At 38.7% G+C, this 23,717-nt stretch overlaps 6 protein-coding genes across 6 annotated transcripts; 3 read left to right on the plus strand and 3 right to left on the minus strand.

Annotated features, from left to right (window-relative positions):
* Nucleotides 2,949-7,736, plus strand: LOC104734969 (probable cyclic nucleotide-gated ion channel 5). Its single transcript, XM_010454678.1, has 10 exons — nt 2,949-3,124; nt 3,327-3,372; nt 3,481-3,626; nt 3,779-4,361; nt 4,485-4,697; nt 5,107-5,163; nt 5,883-6,136; nt 6,280-6,391; nt 6,539-6,775; nt 6,923-7,736. The coding sequence occupies exons 3-10, from the start codon at nt 3,598-3,600 to the stop codon at nt 7,595-7,597; spliced, it is 2,160 nt and encodes a 719-aa protein (XP_010452980.1). The 5' UTR covers nt 2,949-3,124; nt 3,327-3,372; nt 3,481-3,597; the 3' UTR covers nt 7,598-7,736.
* Nucleotides 7,863-9,465, plus strand: LOC104734986 (26S proteasome non-ATPase regulatory subunit 9). Its single transcript, XM_010454689.2, has 5 exons — nt 7,863-8,086; nt 8,174-8,234; nt 8,529-8,633; nt 8,789-9,140; nt 9,271-9,465. The coding sequence occupies exons 1-5, from the start codon at nt 7,946-7,948 to the stop codon at nt 9,290-9,292; spliced, it is 681 nt and encodes a 226-aa protein (XP_010452991.1). The 5' UTR covers nt 7,863-7,945; the 3' UTR covers nt 9,293-9,465.
* Nucleotides 9,606-13,324, minus strand: LOC104734994 (GTPase HflX-like). Its single transcript, XM_010454702.2, has 13 exons — nt 12,913-13,324; nt 12,658-12,800; nt 12,399-12,515; nt 12,011-12,125; nt 11,777-11,914; nt 11,518-11,613; nt 11,318-11,431; nt 10,955-11,023; nt 10,746-10,816; nt 10,563-10,656; nt 10,348-10,476; nt 10,171-10,260; nt 9,606-10,079 (listed from the first exon to the last, which is right to left on the minus strand). The coding sequence occupies exons 1-13, from the start codon at nt 13,309-13,311 to the stop codon at nt 9,966-9,968; spliced, it is 1,689 nt and encodes a 562-aa protein (XP_010453004.2). The 5' UTR covers nt 13,312-13,324; the 3' UTR covers nt 9,606-9,965.
* On the plus strand, nt 15,197-17,478 carry LOC104735009 (probable GMP synthase [glutamine-hydrolyzing]). The gene is made up of 6 exons (XM_010454724.2): nt 15,197-15,316; nt 15,461-16,267; nt 16,375-16,432; nt 16,528-16,611; nt 16,692-16,833; nt 17,025-17,478. The coding sequence occupies exons 2-6, from the start codon at nt 15,811-15,813 to the stop codon at nt 17,286-17,288; spliced, it is 1,005 nt and encodes a 334-aa protein (XP_010453026.1). The 5' UTR covers nt 15,197-15,316; nt 15,461-15,810; the 3' UTR covers nt 17,289-17,478.
* Nucleotides 17,291-18,309, minus strand: LOC104735001 (DNA-directed RNA polymerase subunit 5-like protein 1). The gene is made up of 2 exons (XM_010454714.2): nt 17,926-18,309; nt 17,291-17,841 (listed from the first exon to the last, which is right to left on the minus strand). Exons 1-2 carry the CDS (start codon nt 18,136-18,138, stop codon nt 17,419-17,421), a joined length of 636 nt encoding a protein of 211 aa, XP_010453016.1. The 5' UTR covers nt 18,139-18,309; the 3' UTR covers nt 17,291-17,418.
* Nucleotides 18,419-22,351, minus strand: LOC104735018 (ubiquitin carboxyl-terminal hydrolase 23-like). The gene is made up of 10 exons (XM_010454735.2): nt 22,031-22,351; nt 21,789-21,903; nt 21,527-21,637; nt 21,257-21,429; nt 20,804-21,127; nt 20,534-20,659; nt 19,721-20,344; nt 19,137-19,617; nt 18,864-18,954; nt 18,419-18,778 (listed from the first exon to the last, which is right to left on the minus strand). The coding sequence occupies exons 1-10, from the start codon at nt 22,349-22,351 to the stop codon at nt 18,610-18,612; spliced, it is 2,535 nt and encodes an 844-aa protein (XP_010453037.1). The 3' UTR covers nt 18,419-18,609.

Consider the following 23,717-nt stretch of genomic DNA (forward strand, 5'->3'; position numbering starts at 1 on the left):
CTTTTTAAAAACTAAATTTATAAAATTATGTTTGATAATGACATTCAAGTCATGAATTGTAGAATATACATTGTTGAAATAACTTCACATACATAAACTAATACAACATATTAAAATTTTATTTTAAAATAGAAAATATATAAAATTTTATGTAAAATAAAATTTAACCAGTATTATAGCAGAGGTACTTATCTAGAATCATTAATAATATAAAACTTACAAAATAGGTTCTTTTTTAAAACCATCATATTTAGCATATGATTTTATTGCATAATGTTTTATTCATTTTTTTAAAAAATTAATCACATAAATTATATTTTTTTATAAAATTTACAATATAAATAAAATGAATGTCAACACATGCTCTAGCAAGGGTCTTAATCTAGTATATCTATATATATGAAGTGTACGAAATCCACACCTAATCAACAATATTTAAGAAAATAGTTTTCTATTTCAACAAATAAATTAACTAATTAATTCAGTCATTATCTTTAGCATATCTACTTTCTCGTCACTTAAAGATGTAAAATCTACTTATATATAAATGTTACCAAAATATTGTAACATTCACGTGGTTTTGGTAATCGAAGTTCAAGCTCTGACAATTTTTCCACAGATTACGTCAGGGGGAAGAAATTTGTGAAGCAAGAATGACTTTTTGAGTGGGGAGACAACCAAGAATTCGTGACCTAATGCACCCAGACAAGTCTTCCATCATCGTCATCTCTTTGAGAAGAAATCTATTTGAGAATAAATGTTGAATCTTGAAACTTGGTTGACTTTTACGGAAGGAGGAAAGAAGCGACGATAGCTGTGTTTTTTATTATTATTATTATTATTATTTTGGTTTAGTTCTTTTTCTCATTTATAACGGTCATAAAGGGGGCAACGGTACTTTATTAAAATACCCGAAATTAAACTTAGGTTATCAGCGAAATAAATAGTAAACGTATAGATCTTGAGGGGTATAATGGTGAATTGAACTGGGAGTTTAATTGTTTTATCAGCGTTAAAATTCAATTGAACCGTTCACAAACCGGCTTTAGTTTTTTCACCCACGCACGCTGCGTCGTCATCACACGTGATCGAACCCAAAAAGAAACAAAACAGTTTGATTCGTGCGTGTCTCTTTAGACTGTCTGATTCCTTTTTGTCGGGGTCATGTGATTTTTTTCTAATCCAAAAATGGGTCCTGTCCATAGCTCCTGAACTGTGAGCCTTGAGATGATGTTGATAAGTATCTCTGGTAAAGTTTATTTCTTGCTCCAATCAGATTCTTCCTCCAGTAAAGTTTATTTCTTGCTTCCGTCTCAGACTCGAACGAACTCCATAATATTAAAAGATACTACTATTCATAGTCCTAGAGAAGCGATGAGAGAGAAAACGCTCTCGGGCACTTTGTCCAAGAATTCAAATTCTCTCTTCTCCAACATTAGATCCACTTGACTTCTTCTCTTCTTTCCTGTTCGCATCTAAATTCTTCTCCTTGCTTGCACTTTTGATTCAGATTGGAAACTTACTTCTTTCCATGTCACCCATAAAATTTTCGCCAAATAAAATGAAACCGTGGGTCATACCAATCAAATTACTTCTTTTAAATTTTAATGAAAACTTAATATTGGCCATGTTCGTTTGTTTAGTCTAAGAAACCAATCCATAAACGACTTCTGTTGGTGTGCTTCCCTCTGCTTATGGATTGGTTTCTTAATCTCTGTTTCTAAAGAGAAGTGGAGAATTTGAAATGAAAAGATCTAAGTCTAAAGATAAGATCTACGTGGTTCTCATGAACCAGCTCTGTCAATTGACAAGATCCTTGCCTAGTATGGACCTCAAATGCTCTCCTTAAGAGCTTTGGTGAGTTTCTTTCTTCATCTGCCTTCTTTAATGCTGTTTTTGGTATGTCTTCGTACGCATGTTCTCTCTTCCTTTGTGACAGTAACTTGTGTGGCATTCAATCCTGTGTTTAAATCTGATGGGAAACACATTGTGAATGACCGACCCACTGCTGCAGAGGTCTCTCTTCTGTCATTGCCACTTTGTTATTAGAGACTTGTTTCTTTCAAAAGCTGCCTTGCTTCTTTTCTTTCAAATGCTAGCTCCACTAGTGAATGTTGTTCTGCTGTCCGTTTTCATTTGATTTGAACGTTTGAGGTCTTTTATTTTACTGACTCTATTACGGTCTTCTGCAGGTCATTAATGAGACCAACACATGGTTGGCCCTTAAACCAGAAGCTCTTCACATTGGATGTTATGTATCTGCATGACAAGCCAAGTCCTGATAATTCTCGAGATGTGTATGACTCTCTCGTCGATGCTGTAGAACATGTTTCAGAGTATAAATGTTACATCTTTGAGAGTGGTCAAGGGCTTGCACGGTCTGTTTTCAAGCCCATGTCAATGTTGTTATCTCATCCTCAACAAAGATGTGCTCAAGATGATCTTGACATCCCCAGGTCTATTGCAAAGAAGGTGCCTGTGACTGAAGGCGACAAATGCTGTAGATCATCACAATGGGAACAATATTCAGATCATAAGCTAACAAAAACACTGTTTTTTTTCTTTTTTTCTTGTATCTTTTGTTTATGATATGGTTGTAACTAATTAAAGTAACTCACTTAAAACTTACTCAAAAACATCCTTTCCACTAGAAAATTTCCAAGAAGATTGCTCAATCATTTAAATATTAATTTCTAAACAATTATTAATTATTAATAATCTAAAATGACAAAACAATTATTTAAACAAATCTAGAACAGACTTGAGGTATTTTCTGTAAAAAAATAAGAATTTTTTTTTGTTCATTTGGACATTGAGTTTCTTGCTTGATGAGTCTAGAACAAGTTGTCACTAGTTTTAATTAGTTTAATACTAAATATATGATGAGTTTAATTTTGAGTAATTTAATAGAGAGAGCTGCTCTTGATAAAAATAGGATATTATACTCGTTTCCTTCTTCATTGCGTTTTTTTTTGTTTGCTTTTGGTAAAGTCGATACTACTTGTATGCTCTGGTCGCTTTTAATACCCACTTTCTATCATTTCTAGCTCGTAGTTGTGTGTTCCTCTTATTGTAAAAGCGTTATCCTCATCAACGGGACCCTTGGGATCGTCTAGCTAGTCATGTAAAGCCTCTGTCTTTTGTCTCTTTGTCGTGCTTCTGCAACTTCACTTCGATTCGCTTCTGTTCTGTTTCTAATTTTGTTCTGAGATTCATTTTCTCCTTTTAAGATTGGTTCCAGGCTTCCAGCTCTACCTCTCTTAATTTGTTACTATGTATCAGTGACCATCTTTCATCAATTTGTTTCCTTTTTAAAAAAAATCCAGTTGAGTTGAGTTGATGTTGCTTCACTTGTGGATCATACTGGTCAGAGTAAGTATACCTTCATTTAGCATAATTTCACCACTTATGCCCCAAAAGAACATACCTTTAATTTTACAACTTCACTTGGTTATGAGTTCTTAATTTGGGATGATGCAGCTTGCTTAATGATTAGAGTCTCTGTAAAGCTGTGTTCTTTCTTCATCGATTTGAGCAAGTGATTGTGGGCTTATTATTCGTTGAAGAATCTTGAGTTCTAGTTCCTTATTACCTACCATGGCAGGCAAACGAGACAATTTTGTGAGGTTAGTGCATAAATAGAGAGACTTGACATTCAAAATATTGATTTGCATTGAAGCACTCAAGTGAACATTTTGTTTGAACTATTGCATGACTCCTAATTGTTTGCTTGTTGGTGCACAATAATCTGAAAGTTGTGTTTGTTCATACTTTATAGGGTGGATGATTTGGACTCTAGGTTACCATCATCATCTGTAGCCTTCCAACAGAACTATGTTTCCAATTTCAGTGGACAACTTCATCCTATCCATGGAAGCAATGACACATCAAGATCCTTCAAGAAAGGTATCCAAAAGGGTTCCAAAGGGCTTAAGTCGATCGGCCGTTCACTTGGTTTCGGTGTTTATCGAGCAGTGTTCCCAGAAGACCTTAAAGTATCTGAAAAGAAGATATTTGATCCTCAGGATAAAATCCTTTTGTATTGCAACAAATTATTTGTTGCGTCATGTATTCTCTCAGTGTTTGTGGATCCTTTTTTCTTCTATCTCCCTGTGATTGATGGTGAGTCCATGTGCCTGGGGATTGACAGAAAACTGGCTATCACAGCAAGCACATTGCGGACTTTTATCGATGTGTTTTATCTCGCTCACATGGCTCTCCAGCTCAGGACTGCTTATATTGCACCGTCATCACGGGTCTTTGGTCGAGGTGAACTTGTGATTGATCCTGCACAGATAGCAAAGAGATATTTACAACGTTGGTTTATTATTGACTTCCTCTCAGTACTTCCTGCCCCTCAGGTTAATGAATATAAGCTTAGGATCTTTACAGTACTTTGTGTGGTGGAAAACATGTGATCAAACATCTCTGTTAAGAGCCTTGCTAGTTCTTGATTTACAGTATTCAGTTTTGTGTATGTGCAGATTGTAGTTTGGAGGTTCTTGCAAAGTTCAAATGGGTCGGATGTATTGGCTACAAAGCAGGCCTTGCTTTTCATTGTTTTGGTTCAGTATATACCGCGATTCCTACGCGTCTTACCCTTGACATCAGAATTGAAAAGGACTGCAGGTGTCTTTGCTGAAACTGCTTGGGCTGGTGCTGCTTATTATCTGCTTTTATATATGCTTGCAAGTCATGTGAGTATATAGCTTTCTCTCTTTATAATTTACATTGCTTTTTTTTTATCAATACTTGCCCATTATACCGTGAGTTATGTGCCAGTGGCGCTAAAAGTGCAAAACCAGGAAATAATTTCATTTCTGTTTCATTGTTGTGAACTTATGTTCAAATACTTAGTCTCACAAGACATGTAAAGGAACTTATTGAGCTTTCTGGTTAAGCCGTTTCTGCTTACATGTGAATTGTGATGTTCTATGCAACCTTTCCTTTTATCTTTAGTTGATGTTTCATGGGATCTCATATGTCAAAAAATTTATGACGACCAACTCTTGATAGTATTAGCTTATTGAGTTTGTTTTGCTTATGTACTGTTCAATGACTTGGTTAAGTGCTATTTTGATTGAGCCACTGTTTCCTATCTTGCAGATAGTTGGAGCATTTTGGTACCTTTTAGCCGTAGAACGTAACGACACTTGCTGGCAGGAGGCCTGTAATGATGCAGGGAATTACAGCACGGATTTCTTGTACTGTGGCAATCAAAACATGGACGGCTATGCTGTTTGGAACAGAACCAAGGAATCTGTTCTTCAGTCCTACTGCCGAGCTGACCTCGATGATAATAATCCTCCATTTGACTTTGGGATTTATACACAGGCTTTATCGTCTGGAATTGTCTCGTCTCAAGACTTCATCGTGAAATATTGTTACTGTTTGTGGTGGGGACTTCAGAACTTGAGGTAACCATGTTAATTCCTTTTGTTCTGTAACAAATCAGTCAAAAGTAAAGAAAAACACTAATGCTACGATCTCATGTTTTCTCAAAGTTATGCGTCTATGAGTTTCAGATATTCATATAGTACTTTTCATTGTTGCACCACAGTACACTTGGACAAGGGCTTGAAACCAGTACATACCCAATGGAGATTATATTTTCCATATCTCTTGCCATTTCTGGGTTGATCCTCTTTGCTCTTCTCATCGGAAACATGCAGGTGAGTATTTATGGTGCAACCAGCAACCTTAACTACTTTCGTGATCAATTGAAATTTCTTGGTAGCTCTTTCAGTGGAAGCATCATGCATAATTTGTTTCCTCTGGATATAAGGGCTATCTAACAACATTTTTCAATCTTGGGACAGACATATCTCCAATCTCTTACCATCCGGCTCGAAGANGTAGAACGTAACGACACTTGCTGGCAGGAGGCCTGTAATGATGCAGGGAATTACAGCACGGATTTCTTGTACTGTGGCAATCAAAACATGGACGGCTATGCTGTTTGGAACAGAACCAAGGAATCTGTTCTTCAGTCCTACTGCCGAGCTGACCTCGATGATAATAATCCTCCATTTGACTTTGGGATTTATACACAGGCTTTATCGTCTGGAATTGTCTCGTCTCAAGACTTCATCGTGAAATATTGTTACTGTTTGTGGTGGGGACTTCAGAACTTGAGGTAACCATGTTAATTCCTTTTGTTCTGTAACAAATCAGTCAAAAGTAAAGAAAAACACTAATGCTACGATCTCATGTTTTCTCAAAGTTATGCGTCTATGAGTTTCAGATATTCATATAGTACTTTTCATTGTTGCACCACAGTACACTTGGACAAGGGCTTGAAACCAGTACATACCCAATGGAGATTATATTTTCCATATCTCTTGCCATTTCTGGGTTGATCCTCTTTGCTCTTCTCATCGGAAACATGCAGGTGAGTATTTATGGTGCAACCAGCAACCTTAACTACTTTCGTGATCAATTGAAATTTCTTGGTAGCTCTTTCAGTGGAAGCATCATGCATAATTTGTTTCCTCTGGATATAAGGGCTATCTAACAACATTTTTCAATCTTGGGACAGACATATCTCCAATCTCTTACCATCCGGCTCGAAGAAATGAGAGTAAAGAGGCGTGATTCAGAACAATGGATGCATCACAGAATGTTACCACAAGATCTCAGGGAGCGTGTGAGGCGCTATGACCAGTATAAATGGTTGGAGACACGTGGTGTAGATGAAGAGTATCTCGTTCAGAATCTCCCCAAGGATCTCCGGAGAGATATCAAGCGGCATCTTTGTCTGGCTTTAGTGCGCAGGGTAAGATCTCCCCCTGTTCCTTATATAAGCTTATAACAGTCGGCTCATAACTATAACTAGCTCTTGACCATCGACAACCTAGCTTTGTTCATGATACAGTTTCTTTTGGACATGCCTAGTAATACTGACATTTTACCATAATATTAGGTTCCATTGTTTGAGAGCATGGATGACAAGCTGCTGGATGCGATCTGTATGCGGCTGAAACCATGCTTGTTCACAGAGAGTACCTACCTAGTGCGGGAAGGAGACCCTGTAGACGAGATGCTATTCATAATACGTGGTCGCCTCGAGAGTGTGACAACAGATGGAGGCAGAAGCGGTTTCTTCAACCGCAGTCTCCTGAAAGAAGGAGAATTCTGCGGTGAAGAGCTTCTGACATGGGCATTGGATCCGAAGTCAGGTATAAATCTCCCGTCTTCAACGAGAACCGTGAAAGCTCTAACAGAAGTAGAGGCGTTTGCACTGACCTCAGAGGAGCTGAAGTTTGTCGCAAGCCAGTTCAGGCGCCTACACAGCAGGCAAGTGCAGCACACATTCAGGTTTTACTCTCACCAATGGAGGACTTGGGCTGCTTGCTTCATCCAGGCTGCCTGGCGCCGATACTGCAAGAGGAAGAAGATGGAAGCAGCCGAGGCAGAAGCCGAGGCCGAGACCATGTCCAGCTCAACCAGCGGCTCTTCGTACTCCATCGGAGCTGCATTTCTTGTCAGTAAGTTTACTGCTAATGCACTTCGCACCATTCACAGGAACCGGAACACAAAGATTAGGGATTTAGTCAAGCTGCAGAAGCCTCCCGAGCCTGATTTCACTGATGATTGATGATTGAGCCGCTTGTAACATTGCTATTTTATAATCTATACGAACCACAATACCATTGTTGTAAACAAAATATTGCATTGGCTTTAGAGCTCTGCTTGTACTGTCTTGTAACTCTGTAGTATATATGAAAAGTGTAGAAGAAACAAAAGCTGGCATGGCCGTTGGATGATATAAATAGACAGCTAGGATCTTAAGCCGCTTAAAGAATGGGCTAATTGGGCTTTTCGTAGTTAAGCCCATAATACAATCACGGCGACATGCTCCGTTTCCAAACTAACAAAGCTGCGGTTTCAGTGAAAGATCGATCGGACTTGGAGAAGAAGACGCGAGAGGAGAAGAGAAGAGAAGATGGTTGGAGCGAATCTGAAAGCGGAGACGATGGCTCTAATGGACAAGAGAGCAGCGATGGAGACGGAGATGAACTCTATTGTCCAACGTCTCTGCAATCCCGGCGGTCCTGGTCTCTCCGGCAACCTCATCGACTCTGAGGTACTGTATCTGCCTCACACTCTTCTTTTGTAGTCTTAACTGAGACGTTTTGTTGTTTTGCTCCGTTGATTCGTTTGTTTATGACAGGGATTCCCGCGGGAAGATATTGACATTCCGATGGTGAGAGCTGACCGTCGTCGTCTTGCTGGTGATTTCTCTTTTCTGTTTTTGTCTTATGTTGAATTAGTCCATAGTTAGGGCGAGATTACGAGTCCAAGGCAGGGCTGAACTTAGAGAACTCTTAGGAAACATAGCAAAATCGTACTGAGGTGTTTTTATAGTTTTGTGAGCTAGAGATGAGATTGGAAGGAATCAAGCTTGATTTTGTATTATTAGAATGGATGTGTAGCTTGTATAGCGAACCAATTGTTAAGTTTTGCTGCACTGCTCCTTGTGCTTTGAGTTGGTTTATTTCTCTGATATAGTTTCTGCACTCACACAGAGTTAAAGAGTGAGCACAGCGAGATAACGGAAAAGATAAATGTGAACATTCAAATTCTTCATTCAGTGAGGCCTACAGCTAGAGCTTCATCCACAAAAGATTCAGGTTTGACTTAAAAGGAAGCTTCAAACTTACAGCTTGAAATCTTTGGTTTCCTTAATCATCTTTTCTAATCTGGTCCTATGGCACTGTTAGAGGTTCATTTATATTTTAATACCATTTGACATTGGTACAAAGCTTATGAGTAGGAAATGATGCAGGTTCAGAGGAAACAAGCTTGTCAGGCGCAGTGACTTCCTTATCTGCCTCCATGCAGACATCTGGCTTCAGTGTTACTTCCCGTCCCATGGATGTGGATGTGGTTACTAGTATTCCCTTTGCCATGGTTGATGAGATAACCGAGTCATCTCCAGCAGCAGAGGATGGATTACAGCTTGGAGATCAGCTTGTGAAATTTGGCAACGTGGAGGGTGGTGACAGCCTGTTGCAAAGGCTTGCTGCTGAAGCTCAGTCTAACCAGGGACAAGCAGTTTCTGTTCAAGTTTTGAGGCAAGGTGCAAAAGTTGATTTATCTGTCACACCAAGGATATGGCAAGGCAGAGGTCTATTGGGGTACATACTGATACTGCTTAATGCTAATACATTTCAATAGTTGATCTATTCACAAAGAAGGAAGAACCTAATCTCGTATGAATTGATATATATAGTTAACATTTTCCCATATGATTTTCCTCCATTGCAGGTGTCATTTCCGATTGGTATGAGCTCCTTTCTTGGATTATCGTTTGGAGATCTGGATATGGTGAAAGGAACCCAACTAAAATAGTATTTGGTCTGTACAATTAAGAGGCTTCCTTCCTCATCTAATTCTTAACAATGGTTTAGGTGGATTAAACAAAGGATAATTGAAATTCCAATCATTGAGTTTTTTTACCCATTTCATTGGTACCCTTGACAAAATTAGGTAGTTGATGATCAACGCACTAAGAATAGGTGGGTGCGGTGGTGGTAATGTTAACGTCATGCTATTCATGTAGCACGGTCTCATGAATATTTATTTTATTTATGCAATTCAGGTGAGAATTTGGAAGTTTTAATATGTTAGGTTCGAACCAGGCGCTAGTTTTGGTTAAGTGAAACATTTATACACCCCATGTTTCCAAACCGGATGCTCTATGTACAAAAAGGGTTATCACTGATGAAATAACATCTGCAGTGCCAGTTCACACGATGTCAAGTAGGGGGTTCAAGCTTAGCTTGCTTGTGTCTACTAGCTGCATGCCTTTTTATCTACGAATATTCCTTACTGTCATTCATTGTGGTGTGTACGTTCAGGAGGTTGTTTGAACTCTTTTTGCTTTCGGGTGCTTTGGCCAAACATGTGGCCTACGTGTCTTAGTAGAAGACAGGCCATCAGGTTCTTGCTATGATTCTGGTTCACCCTTTTTGACTTATGGAAGCATCTTTGACCAAGTGTCTCATAGGTTTAAGCAGCTGTGCAAAACGAAGCGGAACGTGTGCCCTGATAAGTGTCCCATTCTCTGTGTATTCCTATATACGCAACAAACACAAGACATAAGAATCAAATGAGTTATCTGAACAAATATAGGAAACCAAGTAAGATATACAGTCATCTACTCACCGTTTCTTTCACCATTCCAACCTTGTGTATAGTACTCAGAAGGTCCCCTTTATCAAATGGCAGAAGGGCTTCAACCCAAACCATTGAATCCTGTTACAGATTTTAAGAACTATATTTCTAATGTGCCACAATTATGAACCCCCAAAAAAATCAATATATTTTGATGAAATGCCAAACCTTAAGCTTCTCATGAACAGCATTGCAGAAGTCATCTAGTCCTTCTCCAGTCAGAGCAGATATACAAATAGTATCCCCACTTTCCTCTGCTTCCAGCTTGACCTTTTGAGGATCATCTACTCTATCAACCTAAATCAAGGAATAAAGAGTATTATAACGTTGTTCCCACGTAATGGAACTACAATCATATCCGTCTCTAAAACTATATACATTACCTTATTCCAAACAACCAATTTTGGGATTGAAACAACATCGAGTTCAGACATAACCTTTTCCACAGCTTCTATTTGTTGCTGTACCAGTGGGTGGCTAAACATATTTCAAGCATGTTATCATCAAGAGGTGAAAATATGAATGATGGATTGACCCAATTTAACCAGGGTCTAAAGATGCCAAACCTGATGTCAACAACATGCACCAAAAGGCTTGACTCTGATATTTCTTCGAGTGTTGCTCTGAAAGCAGCAACCTGCAAGACACTTTTCAGCTAAGTTACACACGGTATTAACACAAGCCTTCTACAATTTTATTAGACACTCATGAGAGTATTAATAAAGCACATGAAGAACATGTTAGTTTAATTGAGTTCTAGCCATTAGGATCTTACCAGGGTGGTTGGTAACTTTTGGATAAAACCAACGGTATCTGTGAGAAGAAACTCCTTTCCGTTGTGCATCTGACAAAAAGGGACACAGAAAAGAAATCTCATGTCCAAACTTGATACCACATAAAAATACAACTTTTCACGCTATTGCATATCAATAGTTAATGACGATATATTGTCAGGTTAAAAGAAAAGTTACATGATGGCAGTGCAGGACCACAGTACAATTACTTAACACATCACATTGAACATGTCATTCATTAGGTAATGTGGGCATATGTATTATTTAAAGTATAATATAAGACACAACTGTCTCCCAAAGAAGGTAGAAACTGTGGATCTACTCTTCCAACAAATTTCACTGACCTGAACCCTTCTTGTAGTTGGATCAAGAGTCGCAAACAAACGATTTTCAGCGAGAACATTAGCACCAGTCAATTGGTTCAAAAGTGTACTCTTTCCAGCGTTTGTATAACCAACCTACAACACAATAGGTAAAAAACCTTCTCATATAAAATGGAGTGTTGGTATATTCCAACGAGTTGAACATAACGTGGTGTACTTACCAAAGATACAACAGGCACAGGTATAGCAACACGTCGACTTCTATACTGCTTTCGATGTTTTCTAACAGATTCCAACTCCTTTTTGAGAACTCCAATCTGGCCAATTCAATAGGAAATCGTTCAGAATATACTTTTATCTTAATGGACCAATAAAGAAAAACCTAAACAAAGACAGAACCTAAGAAATCAACTCATCACAAACCATGCCACAGCAGAGGCAAAAGAGACTTAGAACTGCAGAAGTATATATTTTACTTACTTGAGTACGCAAGATACGTTTATCAACTTCAATTTGTTTTTCTCCCATGCCCTTAACTTGGCCACCAGATTGACGCTCAAGGTGAGTCCACATTCTAGTTAATCGTGGTAATTGGTATTCCATTTGTGCAAGGGCAACCTAGAAAACAAGTCTAAATTGAGCCAATGTTGTCCATGGTTTCTGAAGAGAGCATAACTAAAAATTTTCAAAACAGTCATGTATGCTTTATCTTGCCTGCAAGGCTGCTTCATGAGTTGCGGCTCTTTGATTAAAAATGTCTAAGATAAGGGCGGTGCGGTCACAAACGCGAACTTCCCCACCAAAGGCCTTTTCCAGGTTGCGCAATTGTCTACATTTAAATATACAAACTCATAAGAAAATGAATCACATGTTGGCAAACTAGTGTTGGAACAAACAAGGGTATGAAACTCCTACATACTATAACAATCCAATAACTAGTTATTAGTAAATACTCTACAGCTTGCAACCAAAACACTGACGAATTATAACTTATAACTATAGATGTTTGGAAACTTCAGTGAAAAGATATGCAAGACGCATGATGATCTTAATTCAAGAGCATATATTCCCACTGAAAACAAAAGTTACAAAGAAACGTTACCCTGGTGAAAGCTCATCGTCAAATATAACGGTCTCAGCATCCAATGCATTAATTGCAGTTTTGATCTCTGCGACCTTTCCTGATCCAATGTACGTTCTAGGATTTGGGGAAGCTAGTCTGTGGTATACAATCAAATCATCATTTACGTTAGCATCCACCATAAAATAACATGGCAGAAGATAAAAATAGATCAAGAAGCCAATACACATCCCTAAGTAGAACCAAGAATCCAATACACAGATCACTAAAAGTTACTAACTTTTGATAAGTAGAACCAACGACCGCAAGGCCAGCTGTATCAGCGAGCTGTTCTAGCTCCTCAAGGGATTCTTCTATATCAAACAAACACTCTCCATCTCCCTTTCTTTCCACGCCCACTAGGTATGCCTTCTCCTCAAAAACCTGGAAAAATTACAATAATGAACTACGCTTCTTCAATACTGAAAGCACAAAAATGGTCCCTTTATAAGAAACTATATGATGACATGCTCAAATATATAGGTGTTAAAGCAACCTCCTTTCCATTTCTGAGCTTGAACCTATCGTCTAAGCTCTCTTCATCTTCTTTTTTCTTTCTCAGCATTCTCGATGGAGGAGGAGGAGGAGCGACTTGTTCTTCGTGTAAGCTCGGCTCCTCAGAAGATAGCTCGACAAGCTGAGGGATTTCATCTTCTTCCACAGTTTCCTCGAAATCGAGACCATGTTGTTGAGCAACGTTACAAGATAATCTCCACGAGTAGCAGTTACGAGAGAGGGGAAGACGAACAACAGAGCGATTGGGTTTAGGTTTAGGGTTCGCGTGCCACTGAAGTTTCGAAATTGGAGAAGAAGAAAGGTAAAACGAGCTCATGGTTGAGATTGAAGGAGCATCTGAGAGAGATTGAGTTGAGTGTGTGGAAATGAGAGAGTTCATGGTGAAGGAGAAGAAGAAGTGATTTCAACTACGTGCCGTTTTTTTTATGAATGCTTCAGCAAACACACTGCTTGCCGTTTTTATGTTTTAGTTTTGGTTTTGTTTGGTTACTAGATTTAGGTGTATCTTGTCTCTGGACAACATTATTAATCCATAAATCTAAGTTTTATTTATGTTATACAAAGACAAGCTGACATGCTTCTGATCCTCTATAAGCATATTCTAACTTTTTGAAAATCCGCTTCTTCTTTCCACATACAGATGAGAATGTCGCCATCTTTAGACAATTAGCGTTTTTTAGGATATACTTTGCCAGTTTATTTTCTTGCTTTGTCCCTGTGTAATGTCTCCACTCGAAGATCTCTAGATGGGACACTAAACATTCGGGAACCGAGCAAGGCTGGTTCCAGCGATCCATGCTATGTAGTAGAACACGAGGTTTCAGTAGTTTCATCTTGAGAACTTGAAGTCTTGGAGCGTCTTGAAATATAGAGTTCAACAGATCCCACCACACTGCAATGTCGACGGTAGCCTTGACCAGCTCAGGCATATGCCGCCCAAACCGTAAAACGTTACTGGAGTAATCTCTAATGTTCAAGTACCTCAAAGAAGGAGCATTAATCACAAAACCGTGATCACCCACGGGTTGAGATATCGCCCCTGAATTATAATAGATAGATAAACTCTTAAAAGTTGGCACATTGATAATGAACATGGTCACGTTGACGTACGTTGTTCGTCTCACAACCAAATTTTCAAGAACTGGACAGATGCTTAAAAGCCTTTGGACAGACTCGTCGTCTGAGAATCTGACGGACAAAAGGTGTAGAGTTTTAAGGAACCGCAATCGCAAAGGATCTTGAGTAGAAGGAACATCCATTAGACATAGTCTTTCGAGTATCAATGTTTCGAGGGTCCAAAACTCACAAAACAAGCTTCTCGGCAATGTGAGGGATCCGTAAATCGTCTCGATCCTCACCTCGAGATTAGAAAGATGAGCCAATAAATCAATGTAGTCGGCCACTGGAACATTTGGATAAAACTTGAGATGAAAGCTTTGTAGAAAGCGAGCTTCGCTAAACGGTAGAGATTTGGAAACAAAGCCACGAAACTGTTCAAAACTACATGAGGAGTCATCATAGATGAGTTTGGTCACATGCTTCCAGAGTGTACGCCATCGTTTCGACAAGACGCTCGTGGCAACCACCTCGTTGATACATAATGATGACAATATCTTCAGAAGCAAGTCATCTGGCAACGAGCTGATGTTGCCTGTCGCCTTAAGCAAATCATCTGGCAACGAGCTGATGTTGCCTGTCGCCTTACTCTTCTTCTTTTTTTTTTTGGTCAACGTCGCCTTACTCTTCATATTTCTTTTTCTACTCGACTGTCTGAATAAGAGAAAAAAAAAAAAAAACCTAGGATAGAGAGACGACGCTAGGTTTATTCAAGTAGGATATATGCATTCAGTCGTACGAAACAAAACAAAGGATTACTGAAACTTGGAGTCATGTTCGGTTTAAATTCGATACAGAGTTTGGGTTTGGACCTCGGTCAGCAAGTTAAACCCGGTTCGGTTACACATGTGAAACCCTTTAGGCCTAACAGCTTGGTGATTTCTTTTTAAAGGCCCAACAGCTCTGTCTGTTTAGAAACTGCGTCGTATTAAGGATTTAAGTTTTCGGAATCCAAAAAGCTTTAAACTGCGTCGTATTAGATTGTTGTAGTAGTACTCGTATTAAGTGACGTGCCGTTTTTTATGAATGCTTTGACAAACACACTGTTTGCCGTTTTTATGTTTTAGTTTTAGTTTTGTTTGGTTACTAGATTAGGTGTATCTTGTCTCTAGACAACATTATTGTTCCATAAATCTAAGTTTTTTATTTATATGATTTTGTGCATTTTTCTCTTTCCTCTCGATTTTTTCTTGGGAAGAAGAAACTCTATGGGAATTTTCAGGAATTTTGTCAGCCATTTTCTCTCTTTTGTAAAACCAACTAATTAGGTGTGTTTAAAAAAATCCAATTTTTTGTTCTCTTTTTCAAGTCAATGTTGTTGCTCTATCTCACTTGTTTATTCAGAAAAATGCAGGCTTGTTTATGTCGGTTTACAAGCTGAATCATTGACGTTGCTTTTTATGTTTACTCAGGTCTGTTTTTGCTGAAACAAGAACCCTAATTTTTGTCAGGATTCAGTAAAGGAAGCATTTTTATTAATGTTATGCTCTGTTTTTAAAAACTCAAAAGGAAGGAATAAGTGGTTCTGTTATGTCCAAGAGAGTGTTGGTACGTTGACTGAGTTGGTTTTGGTTTTTTTGGAGATCTAACAACTGAAAAAGCTGGTCTTTAATGGACGTGGTACGGTACTGTTTGTGAATTATATACCTCTCGATGGCGATGCTGTTTGTGTGGGAAAACAATGGCGACTTTCAGATGTTTCTCTGTTGATTCGATTCAAGAGTCAGAGTCAGAATCAGGTCAGTGTTTTATCAAATAATCCATGTCTGGTGCTCCTAGAATGCAGTCCATGAATGTGGCTGAAGCAGAGACTAGGCCAACTCTGAGGACTTCTGCTAACAAGTCTAGTCCGTTCATCACACACAAAGCTGTTTCAAAGTCGTTGAGAAAGCTTGAAAGATCCTCATCTGAGCTCAGTGGATCAGATGAGTCTTCTTCTTCTCACAAGCACACTCTTAACGTGGCTTCTATACTACGACGGCATGAGCAGAACCTAAATTCTAATCTGTCACTGAATGCATCTTTTTCCTCTGATGCCTCTATGGACTCATTCCACAGCCGAGCATCTACTGGTCGTTTGATTAGGTCCTACAGTGTTGGAAGTAGAAGTAAGTCTTACCCTTCGAAGCCAAGAAGTGTTGTCTCTGATGGTGCTTTGGATTCACCACCTAGTGGTTCAGAGACTAAGAAGAGGTGTGCTTGGGTGACACCAAACTCCGGTCAGTTTCTTACTCTTGTCTACATTCTCGTGTAGATGGATATACACAATCATCTATTTAGTTTCAAAGATCTTTATATTGACTGTTTCTTGTTATGAAAATGCCAGATCCTTGCTATATCGTTTTCCATGATGAAGAATGGGGTGTGCCAGTTCATGATGATAAGTACTGTTCAAGCTTTTCTCGCTTGTGTATATCTGCACTCTTTCTGATTGATGAATATTCCTTAATGTCATTCTTTGGTGGTGTTGTATGTTCAGGAGGTTGTTTGAACTCCTTGTGCTTTCGGGTGCTTTGGCCGAACACACATGGCCTACGATACTGAGCAAGAGGCAGGCCTTCAGGTTCTTGCTATGTTTCTGGTTCACTCTTCATTTCTTTGAAGCAGTCCTTTCTGTTGTCTTATGAAAAATGTGGAATGCAGGGAAGTTTTTGCTGATTTTGACCCCAGTGCCATTGTAAAAATCAATGAGAAGAAGCTGATCGGTCCAGGAAGCACGGCAAGCACTTTGTTGTCTGATCCTAAGCTAAGGGCCGTCATTGAGAATGCGCGCCAGATACTTAAGGTAAACCTCTCTTCCACTCTTGGTTGGTTGCTCAAGAGACCCAATTTTGAGCAACCAACCAAAGAAGGACTCTAGAAGGGCTCTAGAAGTTTTCAAAGTATTGTTTCATATAGGTTTGTTGCATATGATGGGAAGCTAAAGACTACTGTTCATTGCAGTCAGATTGATGAGTGTTCTGTCTCTGTTGACAGGTGATAGAAGAATACGGATCATTCGACAAGTATATATGGAGCTTTGTGAAGAATAAGGCGATTGTGAGCAAGTTCAGGTACCAGCGACAAGTGCCTGCAAAAACTCCAAAAGCAGAAGTGATAAGCAAAGATCTAGTGAGAAGAGGGTTCCGCAGCGTAGGACCAACGGTGGTTTACTCCTTCATGCAGGCAGCAGGGATAACAAATGACCATCTCACCAGCTGTTTCAGATTCCACCATTGTATATTCGAACAAGAAAGGTAACGTCTGAAAAGAGATACTTTAACTTGTTAAGAGGTCTCTTTAATGTTTTGTAAAGCCTCCAATTTGAGTTTATTAGTATTCAAAACAATGAAGAAGCAAAGTGTGTAAAATGCAAAACAGTCGATATGAATCAAACAGCATATCGGTAGGTATAATAGTCCAAAGAAGTAACATCGCTTCGTTTGATCTTGACAACTTGTCCTCGCTTAAGTCCATAGTATCTGGCAAGAGGATCAGTGATGAGGATCCGAGGCAACTGTGTGTCTTGCACTGTGTATTTTTTGAGTAGTTCCTTCTTGGCTTGATCGTCGAGTACATAGTACTTGTTGATGAGTTTATGCTCAGTGATGTTGGTCACCAATTCGGCTTCCTCAAAGACTTCAATTGTTAGAATTTTGTTAAGCTCTAATACGGCCAATCTTGCGGGACCAGTTATAGCCATTGGAACAACTATGATCCCTCGAGGAACTTTATCGTCTCTCATCTTTAGTGCTACCTCCTTTTTAATTATAGGGACTCCCACCTTAGGACCTTCCGGGTAGAATACGTAAATCTACACCAAGATGGAGACAAGATTCAGCATTGGGTCAAAAGCTTACAGCTTTAGGACTTGTTCGTTCTTTATATATGTACGTACCTTGTCGGCTGGATTTGGCCCCTTATTGGCTGAGACGAAAAGAGCTTCCTTATTGACTTTGTTGTTCGTAGTTTTGCAAAACCTTTGAACAAACTCTTCTCTTTTCAAGTTCAGATCAGAATCTTCTATAGTGTAACCTCGATCCCTCAGCATCTGAAGCACCGTGCGACGCACCTTGAAGATCCTCGTGATCTCATCATCTAAGTCAGACATATTCTCCAAAGTCTTGTTTTTTTTTTTTCTTTTTTTCTTTTGCCGGCGAGGAAGAATGAGGTTTTACTAGGGTTTAGGGGACTTCATAAATACTGGGCATTATAGCATATTATTATATAACGTTTTCAGATCTTCAGTTACATGAGATGAATCCTATCTCTTAAATTACGACACGACATTTATGTCTTCTTCCCAAATTTGGGTGGTGAGATACTTTAACATGAGCATATACATCTATTTATAACAGACATTGTGCCATAAAAAAGCTTGAAAATTACGAGACAAGAAACAAATAAGTAGATAATCTCACTCAAAAAACAGTGGATGGGATCTGTCTTTGTTTATCACAAATAGAACAAAACTGAGAGTTGAAGAGATAACAATCAATATGACTAATATCTATAGCCTCTCTTTTCCTCTGTTGTTAACATTACTCAACATTTGGATTACATATGTATAGATTATGGTCATTCATATCCTGAAGGCTGTCTTTGCAGTAGGTATGCGTTGTGTCCATTTCTTCTTTCTCTCTGTCTCTGTTAGTCTCTTCGACGCAACCATCTGGAACGGGTTAGGCCCTTCATAGCTCTCCTCTTTAATCCTTATCTTCTTTTTCTTCCCTCTGTCATATTCTTCATCCCTGCCACAATCCAAAACACATTCATGTTTAAGAAAACTGCCCAGTTATGTAACCAACCACATAGCAAATAAACAACAACACTCACCACTCATCTGCTACATAACCAATGCTGCTTGTGCCTTCACTCTTTGATCCCATCTTCTGTGAAGCAGATAATTCCTCATCCCATTTGGCAACTGCAATAGTTATAAGAATCAATCCGATCAAAAACAACCACATCAAGGTTTGTTTGATGCCAGTTCCAAAAAAATTATCACCAGAGTTGAATAATCGGCATGAATGGAAGTCAAGTATCATTAATAATTAACATGGCCAAAGGTCTAACAGTAGTAAGTTGGGAAAAGGGAGGGTAACTTACCCACTGTCTCTGGCACACCCCGTGTGAGAATGCTCACAGCTTCTTTCTGTAACAAGATTGAGGACTCTCTCTTTCTTTTAGACAAGTCAGAACTCCCCAAGGGTTGTTGTTGGTCTGAGGCAAGAACAGCGCCAACCAACATATTCCCATTACTACTAGTTGACGTGGACTGATCATGATCTGCAGCTCTTTTCTTGGATAGGAGCTCCTCAGAGATAATTTTGACAGCTAAAGTACTAGTCAATCTCCCCTTCTTATGCTTCTTCGTTTTTCGTAATCCCAAGGCCATATTAAAGAATTTTAATCCCACCTTTTTCATGTTAAGCTTGCGAGTCTTTCTTGGTGTGGAGAGAGTCTCACTCACAGAAGTTGACTTTATCGACTCAACTGAAGTGGCCAATTCTTCCGGGCGCTGTCCCTTTGTCTGATTAATAAGAACAGCTTCTTCAATAGGTGATTTACTAATTGACGCATCTTTAACCTGGAGCAGTAGCGATATGCAAGTTAGAAACACTCAATCCCGTTAATAAAATTGTGGCCAAGAAACAAGATGCTGACTTGTGATGGTAGAATTACACACTTACCTTCAGTGAGTTAGCAGACTCGATCAAATTGTGAACAGAATTTTTCTCTTCAACACTATTTTCAGCTTTAGCTCCAGAAACAGGCACGTTTACAAGAATTTGAGCATTTGTGCTTCCATTCAGGAGAGGAGACACCTTCCCTGGTAATATTGGACATGTAACCTTCGAATCCTCCTTTACCAAAGATCCTTCCCCATTAGACTGCGGAAGAGACGCTTCCTTTTGGAAGGTCGCTTTGGTATTTAAGTCATTCTGAATTACAACAGTAGGAGCAGCTAGATCACAGGTTTTTATGGGCACTGAACCATTTTCCATCTTAAGGGTCTGTTTTGCCTCCACACAACTTATGGGATTTTTCTGAGGCTCTTTGGGATTTAAAAATTTCTGAGTTAAGCCAGCACGAGCACTTTGATCACATGATTTCAAAAGTGCTGAACCATTGGCCGGGCCATTCACTTGATCTTTTGTGTTAGAAGATACAATCAAAGATGCTCTGTTTGTGGCAAGGCTCTCTTTCTTAACCAAGGGGACTGCATTCTTAGGGACAGCATTTTGTCTATCACGAACATAGAATAGCATATATGCCTTCTGATCAAACACAGTCTTCTCACTAACTTGAAAAACCTACAACAACAATGTAAAGAGGAACTTACTATTAGCTATTGGATTCTCATCTGCTTGCTTGTGCATCAGTTAGCAATTTAAAATGTGCCACCTCAACACAGAACAATGTAAAGAAATAAACTACTAACAGCAGGTAAAGTATAAAATTCAAATTTTGCAATCCATAAAATGTAGAACACAGCAACTTACCCTATTGTCATCAAGAGAATACCACATGCCACTTGATGTACGAACAAAGCAGGCATAGTGACCAGAATGGCTGCTTCGACCATAATGAACTAACACACCATAAAGAGTGTACTTCAGATTGCCTTCCTGTTCAACACAAGTATTCTATCTGTTAAAAATGGATTCATGAAGCTTAAAGATTTAAAAAGTAAATAAACACCATCAACCAAACAATTGACAGAACAGGTCAAAAATTCATGGAACATAGAACACAAGAAGAAGCTCACTTACATGGGGACCACTGACAAAAGGTTTCATGTCAATTGCAGAGGTAAACTGGACTTTCCTATCGATTTTTTCGGATCTATGTGCTTCAAACCGCTTAAGATGTACGGTTAAAACATACGGTGCTTTAAAAATAGTTAGCTGCTTTCTAGCCTTGACTTTGTGCCTGCATCTTTCACATTGGTAAACCTTTGCACCATCATCTAAGAGCTCAACAGCAGTGAAACGTAGAAGTGCTCTCTGTAACGAATCTGCCTTGGAAATGTCGAGACTTAGGTCAAGAAATGGATCAAACTTGTTGGAGCAATGGGAACATTGCTCGCATTTCACCTGAATTAGAAAATAAAAATATAAGAGCAGGTTGAGGCCATTTAATCATGTCATAAACATCTTCCACCCATAGGAAAAAAATATATGCTCAAAAAGATGTACGACTTCCTGAAAGCAAAGCAAATTTACCTGACTTCTTAGGCTGCCACCAAAAATTTTGTGCACCAAACTTCTCCTGTAAGCATCAGAGGATTCACTAGGTACACCAGAAGGGAGACTACACTTGTGCATGCATTCAAGCAAATTGATCATGTACTCATGTGCATCCTCCTGCCGGCAATTTCTGAAGTTTCGGGATATGCCTAAGCAATCAGATGAGAATCCTCATTCATTAGTCTGATTATTAAGCCAAAAATTGGCACACAATAGTGTTAAGCCCGAAAAGTCTGAGAAGCGTACATCGCAAGTTTGAGACCAAATCTTTTGGTGCTAGTATTCTGCCAGTAGCTTGGCGTGCAGTCCTGACATGTTTCTGGATCGCACATAACGCACAAAAACCAGCAACATTACCTACACAAACAATTTACATATAAACACTGTATCAGACACTGAATCATGACTACCACACAGACCAATTAAACTAAAAACAGAAGACATAAGTGCTCTAGCTGATCAAACAAAGCAACAAAATTTAGCATTTGGAGCATCTAAAACAACTTACAATATTTCTGATGCGCAACCGTTTGAAGAGTAGCAGCTAAAGGCTCAGTGTATGTCAAACATTGCAATACAGAATTGAGAAAACATGTATTCCCCAGATTCTGCAAACCCGCACCCTACAAAAAAAATCACAAATCAACAAAATCAATAAGAATCCTTACACCAATCAGTATAGATATAAAGGTAACATCTTTACATTAATTGTACAAAATCAAAAGAGATAAGATTGGCTAAGGAACTCACGATTTTGCGGAAGGTAATGCTAAAGGTAAGCTCAGGATCAAACCCATTTTCCAACAAATCAGAACCTTCAGGTTTCTTAACGGAGGGTGCAGACAACACTCGGTTGTTATTGGAGCAAGGATTCAAAGTCTCGATCTTAAAATCAGAACGACCATTAGAGAAACCATTAAAGGGTTTCCTAGCGGGATGAAACTCGATCTTCCTGAAGACGGCTGAAGCGGTGGAAGAAGCAACGGCGCAAGATCCGTTGTTGTTGTTGTTCGACGGATCACGATCCGTTTGGATCCTGAATTCGGTGCTGCTCGTAGTAGCAACCTCCATTCACCCTAAATCAACAATCCGTGGTGAAGGGGAAGAACACGGATTTGTGATTTTCGGGTAACAGAAAAAATTTGTGTAAATGAAGAAGAAGAAAAGGAGAGAGCTTTTGCGGCTGTGTGAAAAGAAAGAGAGTGGCAGCTGCAAACGCACTACTAAACCCTAGCAAAGACCCATCCTCCTCGACATCCACTTATTATTTTAAATTTTAATTTTTTTTATTAAGTTTGTCATTCATACAAAAGCCACATAACATACATAACATAAAGACCGGACCGGAGTGTCTGTTTCGGTTACGGTGGTCTATACCGCGCCTGATAATATTGATGATAGCTTTGACCTAAAATTAAGGTGTAAGTTGAATTTGAAATAATTAAAATCAATAAGATAGATATACGTAAAGCATAAAAAGCCCTTCATTTCATTATCCCCTTAAAACCCCCGCCGACTCTGTCTACTAACGGGCCTGAGCTAAAAAGCCCATTCATATGAATTTTGTGATCTGTTTTTTAATATATTGGACTTACTTATTTCGATGAGTAACGTAATCCCACAAGAGTGCTGCCTAATGATGATGACACATTAATACATTGTGAATTTTTCTTTTTAATACTAGAAAGTTTGGATTTAAAAATTAGTTGATGTTTGTTGGCAAAGTTAATAAAGAAATATTATGTTTTACTGCAGAAATCTGAAATCCTTTAAACATATAGTAGAAATTATAGAAATCAAAAATTAACTGTAAAGAAAAAAGAAAAAGGAAAAAGGAGGAATTGCATGGGAGAAAGAGATACTAAATTGTAGAAGTAAAAAATACTAAAATAAAGACTCCGGACCCGACAGCCATTGTAATTGGTAAACATGTGTAAGGAGGATCCCGAGTCGGTGAAGACTCCAAAGTACGTTTTGTATTTACCAGTAATAAATAGTAGGGAATTTTGTTAACTCTACCACATTTGCTTTGAAAGTTTTCAATACTGCTACAAGTTAAAAACCTTTTCTGATCTACCACAAGGGTTGAGATAAAAAGACGAAACTAACCTCGATATAATGTCATATGTATGAGCAAAAGTAAGAGTATTGTCTACCAGATTTAATAACTTCATGGACAATAATTATTGTCTACCAGATTTAATAACTTTTAAAAAAAAAATATATATCGTTAATAGAATTTGGGAGAACCCATATGACTTGTTTCATATGTAAGAGTATTAAAGTTGTCCACCAAAAATTTCAATGTTGTCCACTTAAAAACTCAATGTTGTCCACCAAAAGTTTCATTGTTGTGTATTTCTATATTGGTGGACAAATTTTATTTTCTGCTGGAATTGTTTATATACATAGGGTGTAAACTTGTCTACCACTGAAA

Source organism: Camelina sativa, chromosome 2 (assembly GCF_000633955.1).
Source record: "Camelina sativa cultivar DH55 chromosome 2, Cs, whole genome shotgun sequence".
NCBI classification, from domain to species: Eukaryota; Viridiplantae; Streptophyta; class Magnoliopsida; order Brassicales; family Brassicaceae; genus Camelina; species Camelina sativa.

Bases quoted from the DNA above. Each gene is read 5' to 3' on its own strand.
- LOC104734969 (XM_010454678.1), top strand. From the start codon at position 3,598: ATGGCAGGCAAACGAGACAATTTTGTGAG. The intron at 6,137-6,279 runs GTAACCATGTTA...GTTGCACCACAG, and splicing joins TGGGGACTTCAGAACTTGAG to TACACTTGGACAAGGGCTTG. The intron at 6,392-6,538 runs GTGAGTATTTAT...ATCTTGGGACAG, and splicing joins TTCTCATCGGAAACATGCAG to ACATATCTCCAATCTCTTAC.
- LOC104734986 (XM_010454689.2), top strand. From the start codon at position 7,946: ATGGTTGGAGCGAATCTGAAAGCGGAGACGATGGCTCTAATGGACAAG. The intron at 8,087-8,173 runs GTACTGTATCTG...TGTTTATGACAG, and splicing joins GCAACCTCATCGACTCTGAG to GGATTCCCGCGGGAAGATAT. The intron at 8,634-8,788 runs GTTTGACTTAAA...GAAATGATGCAG, and splicing joins TTCATCCACAAAAGATTCAG to GTTCAGAGGAAACAAGCTTG.
- LOC104734994 (XM_010454702.2), bottom strand. From the start codon at position 13,311: ATGAACTCTCTCATTTCCACACACTCAACTCAATCTCTCTCAGATGCT. The intron at 11,915-12,010 runs GCAAGATAAAGC...CTTGTTTTCTAG, and splicing joins CTCATGAAGCAGCCTTGCAG to GTTGCCCTTGCACAAATGGA. The intron at 11,432-11,517 runs GTAAGTACACCA...ATTGTGTTGTAG, and splicing joins CTGTGCCTGTTGTATCTTTG to GTTGGTTATACAAACGCTGG.
- LOC104735009 (XM_010454724.2), top strand. From the start codon at position 15,811: ATGTCTGGTGCTCCTAGAATGCAGTCCATGAATGTGGCTGAAGCAGAG. The intron at 16,612-16,691 runs GTTCTTGCTATG...TGTGGAATGCAG, and splicing joins AGCAAGAGGCAGGCCTTCAG to GGAAGTTTTTGCTGATTTTG. The intron at 16,834-17,024 runs GTAAACCTCTCT...CTCTGTTGACAG, and splicing joins ATGCGCGCCAGATACTTAAG to GTGATAGAAGAATACGGATC.
- LOC104735001 (XM_010454714.2), bottom strand. From the start codon at position 18,138: ATGTCTGACTTAGATGATGAGATCACGAGGATCTTCAAGGTGCGTCGC. The intron at 17,842-17,925 runs GTACGTACATAT...ATCTTGGTGTAG, and splicing joins GGCCAAATCCAGCCGACAAG to ATTTACGTATTCTACCCGGA.
- LOC104735018 (XM_010454735.2), bottom strand. From the start codon at position 22,351: ATGGAGGTTGCTACTACGAGCAGCACCGAATTCAGGATCCAAACGGAT. The intron at 20,660-20,803 runs GTAAGTGAGCTT...TGTGTTGAACAG, and splicing joins CTTTTGTCAGTGGTCCCCAT to GAAGGCAATCTGAAGTACAC. The intron at 18,955-19,136 runs GTAAGTTACCCT...TAACTATTGCAG, and splicing joins GGGTGTGCCAGAGACAGTGG to TTGCCAAATGGGATGAGGAA.